General features: G+C 36.7%; 1 protein-coding gene and 1 non-coding gene across 2 annotated transcripts in view; both read right to left on the reverse strand.

Annotated features, from left to right (window-relative positions):
* Window positions 1–3,546, reverse strand: part of cfap418 (cilia and flagella associated protein 418) — a 21,890-nt gene extending 18,344 nt beyond the window's left edge. The window contains exons 1-5 of the mRNA XM_014024571.1: window positions 3,334–3,546; window positions 3,048–3,150; window positions 2,833–2,903; window positions 613–678; window positions 342–437 (exon numbers count right to left, since the gene is read on the reverse strand). Of these exons, the coding sequence (XP_013880025.1) occupies window positions 342–437; window positions 613–678; window positions 2,833–2,903; window positions 3,048–3,150; window positions 3,334–3,470 (473 nt within the window). The 5' untranslated portion in view covers window positions 3,471–3,546. The remainder of the gene's footprint in view (window positions 1–341; window positions 438–612; window positions 679–2,832; window positions 2,904–3,047; window positions 3,151–3,333) is intronic.
* Window positions 3,547–4,016: 470 nt separating this feature from the next.
* On the reverse strand, window positions 4,017–4,098 carry trnas-aga (transfer RNA serine (anticodon AGA)). The gene has a single exon. It is a non-coding gene; the product is annotated as a tRNA-Ser (tRNA).
* Between the last annotated feature and the right edge of the window lie 804 nt (window positions 4,099–4,902).

The raw sequence follows: 4,902 nt of genomic DNA on the forward strand, positions 1-4,902 counted from the left end.
GATATAAGATTTTTTCTTCTTCTGGTGCCTTTCATTTTATTTGATTTGTATTGTTTTGTTGTATGTAAATGTTTTTTTTTTGTTTTGTTTTTTTTAACTAAATGAAAAAAGTTAATAAAAAACGAATAAATATTTACTTCCCAGATGGTTCTGAATAACAAACTGGACCTGATCTATCACTGTCAAGTTAACCACATGAGCCTCTCGTTTTAAGCTCTCAGAACACATTGGATTTATTGTCAACACCACAAGTAAAACTAAGGTTTGATCACACAGAGTGGGAAATCTGTTGTTTTTAAGTGAATTTTATGCTGTGCATGTGAGCAAGCCTACAGACTGACCTCAGGAACAGGTAATCACAGGACGCATCCCATTCAGAATCGTCAAACGTCAGCACCCGGAAGTCACAGGATACACACCGCAGCTGGTCACATGACCTGTTGATTCACACGTCTCAAGTTCAGTAAATCTAATTAGCAGCACATCGACGTGTGTAGTTAAAAACATTTAATGGTGAATATTCTTTCAAAAGATCAAATTCCATCGCCGCGCCTTGACAAAGAAAAGCAGACAAGACGCGACACAAAACGGTGAGAAGTTTTTTCTCCACACCTCTTGGATGTAGCTGTTCCGACGCCATTTGTGACTGAGCTCCCGCCAAGGAAAACAGGACAGCACCTGGATGTAGAACAGACCGTTCAGATCAGCTCCCAGTCCCAGGAAATAAACCAACATGTTAGAAACACAAAAAATGACAGGAATAACGCCTTTTCTTTATGTCAGACCCTGAGGAAACAATTTGAAAAAGTTTGTGTAAGTTATAACTTTACTGTAACTGCTTTGGGACATGCCTTTTTTATTTTTATTTTTTTGGAATTTCTTTTAAAATATCACATTTCCCCTAAAGCACTAAAGCACTAATAGGGGAGCTAATTTCCTGATTAGTGCTTTAGGGCTTTTGCTAATTTTAAAATTTATTAGTGGATTAGCATTTGCTAATTTTATAGGCTAAATTTAGAAGCACTAACTGAGGTCTATAAATGTTATTGATCAACGTTAATGTTAACAGCTGAGCTCAGATCCGAGGGGTTCTGAAAGATCACCAGGTATATATAGGTGGGTGTTTGTTTATCTGTCTAAYTGTATATATCTATGCTTTTGCTAAGTTTTGTAACCTTAATTCTTTGCAGGTGTGCAGACAGATGTTGGATGTATTATATTGTTTTCTTGACGTATATCTCACATATCATCAATTCTTTCACTTTTTTCCATTACATTGTAACTTTTCTTTCCTTTCCTTCTTTTTTCTTCTTTCTTGTCTATCTAAAAAAAAGCCACGATGATGAAGAAGCTAAGATACTAATATTCCAATATTTAGTACTAGGGTTGGGCATAATCGTATTCTGTGCAATTTATCGTCACAAAAACATTAATCGATTATTTTTTGGCTCTTGACGATTAATACGATTTAATGGCTCCAGTCAGTCCGCTCTGTGCTCCTCTTCACTTCAAATATGACAAACATTAAAAAAAAGTTCAGTAATTTATTTATCTGTCAACACAATTTAAAATTTGATGTATAGCCTGAAGTCTGTAATTTTGACACAACTTGGAACAGATTTTTACGAAGAGCAAATCTTTCCCCCTAAACTGGTCATGTGACATAAGGGACTCACGGTGATTAATTGTTAAGTTAATCGTTATCGGCTAAATACACCAATTAATCGTGATTAATTTTTTGCCAATATTGCCCAACCCTATTTAGTACTGCTTTCTACTGAAGTGGTAAAAAAAATATTAACAGCTGAGGGTGAAAGCTGTCGCACATTTTGTTCATATGTGTCACTTATTCACCAGTTATATATTGACAATATATGAACCCAAATACAGCTGTGGAATATCAATGATAAGTATTAAGAGAGCAACATGGCAACATGTGACTCATGTTTTCTGTTGAAGAATGTTCATGGGTTGACTGGGTTATTTTAGTGCTTTAGAATTAGCTTTAGCTAAAATTTTCAGTGTGTTAGTGCTTTAGAATTAGTGGACCTAAATATCTGAGTTAGTGTTTTAGGGCTAGTGGAACTAATTTTTAGATTAGTGCTGCCCACAACTCATTACATTTATTCCCAGCTAGACTGCATGGATGTATTTTTCTCCTCCTGCTTTAATACTGTAAACCAGTGGTTCCCAAACTTTTTATCTTCTGACCCACAAAATATCCATGGCAAAAACTTGTGACCCCAAATATTTCTGGTCTGAGTACACGAACTTCGTAAATAACCCTAAAAACACAGGTTTTTGACAATCTAAACAGCTTATACACAATTATAAATACTTATTTTTTTACTTTTTTGTGTTTTTGTAATAATTATAGGGAAAATATTACATCAGCAATTATTTTATTAACCCTTAAATTGATTTCTGGAGATTATCCAAGGTGCTTCATGACCCATAATTGGGTCCCAAGACCAACTTTGGGAACCAAAGTGCACTGGTTCCCAAACTTTTCAGCTTTTGACCCACAAAATAACAGTAGCAGAGACCTGTGCCACCAAATATTTCTGGATGAAAAACATTTGTATCAGGTCAACAAAACATGGGCATAGTAACAATATTTTTATACTACGTTTATCCATTTTAAATATACGAACCTCACTCATTTGTAACGACTAAGGCAAAAATCTAATTAATTCAGAAAATCTTTTCAGGACCCCACCTTGATGTTTCGGGACCCCACTTTGGGTCCCGACCCCAACTTTGGGAAACACTGCTGTAAACCACACAGCTCATGTTTTGTTTGTAAGCTGAAAAATGAACAGAGAGACTCACTTTCTTCCTCCAGACTGAGTTGAGAGCTTCTTCTCCACTTGTGGTCCTTTAGCAAACTGTTCTGTCTGAAACTGATGATCAAAAAAACAAGACTGAAATCTATTTGAATAAACTTTAAAGTTACGTTAGAACCAGATGAGTGTCTTTTTTAAAACGTCAAGATTTAACATTTTTAATTTGCATGTCTTTTTCCCGTGCCACAAGTGCAAATTTACCTTTGAAGCAGGGGAATCACTGTAATCATCCTCCAGGAGTTCTTCCAGAAGAGCATCGATATCCTCAGAGACACTGCTCATGGGCTGCCCAGGTTTGATGGCTCTAAATCAGAAAACATTATAACATTGATCTGCAAGTTTAGTAACATTTTTCCACCAATAAAATGTTTGGAAGCTCTTTATTTTCCTTTTTGTCTTTTTAATTGTCTGTTGCACAACTATAAAATGTTAGTCTTGTTGTTTTGGCTACAGCCATGTAGTCAACACTGAAACTAGCTTTGTTTACCTGTCTTTTCTCTGTTCTCTCATGTCCTCGTGGGATTTTTCACTCTCATCCTTCCGAGCCGAACACGCCACAGAAACGTTACGACAAAACTTTTTCTCAACTTCATCCAGAAGCTGATCCAAGTCATCGTCGGCCATGATTATCTATCCCCCTGCTAGCGTTTGGGGTCTGCAAAGCTAACTAGCTAGCGTCCATTACGGCTCAGAGCGTTCTCTGTTACTAGGTAACAAAACGGAAGTGATGCGAAGCAAATCCCGATTTCAAAATAAGAGCATTGTTTTAAATCGATGTGTCCAGGTTTTTTTAGTAGTTCGTTTCATTTTATCAAATTAAATACACGTATTTAACATTTCAAAGAATTACTGTAATAATTTACATGGTTAGAAAAGCCACAAGTGATTTCAAAGGGAACTATCTTTGGTATTTACCATCAAATACACTTAGTGCAGCCTGAAAAAAATACTTTCTTTATGATGAAACAATGATACAAGAAGTAGACCAGAATAGTCTGTGTAATGAGGAGAATTTTATTTTGAAGGAAAGTACTTTATTTACAAATGAGCTTTTTAGCTAGCTACCCATGTCTGCGATTCAGGGCTACTATAGTGTCAACGTTGTTACAAAAGAAACTAGCAAGAAAACAGCAAAATATATCTTTAAAGCAAGCTAAAAAGCATATATTGCGTTGTCGGCAGGATTCGAACCTGCGCGGGGAGACCCCAATGGATTTCTAGTCCATCGCCTTAACCACTCGGCCACGACAACCCGTTGCATTATGGGTGTGTTGCTGTCAAACTGAAGAAAAGAAGTCACAACATACATTGTTTCAGGGTACTGTACCTGACAAAGAACTATTTAGAGGAAAAGCCAGCAGATTGTGTTGAATCACTTCATCACAGTCTCCCATCCTGAACAAATGGTGGAGAGGGAAAAACTCCCCATTAACTGGAGGAAACATCCAGCAGAATCAGACTCAGGACAGGCGGCCATCTGCCTCGACCGGCTGGGTTGGGGGACAGGAAAGACACAGGCAAACACAGATCTGGTCCAGGTGCACCTTCTTCTGGAAGAGACAAAGAAAAAAGCATGTTATTGATGGAAATAATTACAATAATCAACTCCTCTTGTATAGTTTTAATTGAGACGCATTGACAAACAACGTCAGCAGGTTGTCTCAGACTTTCAACAGACACTTCCTACTTGCTGAAAGCAAACGTTTATCAAAGAAAAACATTTATTTTGTCACAAAAACACAAGACAAACCCTGATGGTTCCATAACAGTCACACAAGACAATTTCAATGTTGTCCACCGGAGGGCGCTGTTGTCTCAATTTATCATTATATATACATTATTTACAGTATATTATATATACACAGCGGGTAAAATATTGAACACGTCACCATTTTTCTCAGTAAATATATTACCAGAGGTGCTGATGACATGAAATTTTCACCAGATGTCGGTAACAACCCAAGTGATCCAAACATACAAAGAAATCAAACCATAAATGTCCAGAAATGAAGTTATTTGTAATAATGTGGAATGGCACAAGGAAAAAGTATTGAAC

The sequence above is a fragment of the Austrofundulus limnaeus genome, unplaced genomic scaffold (genome assembly GCF_001266775.1).
Source record: "Austrofundulus limnaeus strain Quisiro unplaced genomic scaffold, Austrofundulus_limnaeus-1.0 Scaffold427, whole genome shotgun sequence".
Taxonomy (NCBI): Eukaryota; Metazoa; Chordata; class Actinopteri; order Cyprinodontiformes; family Rivulidae; genus Austrofundulus; species Austrofundulus limnaeus.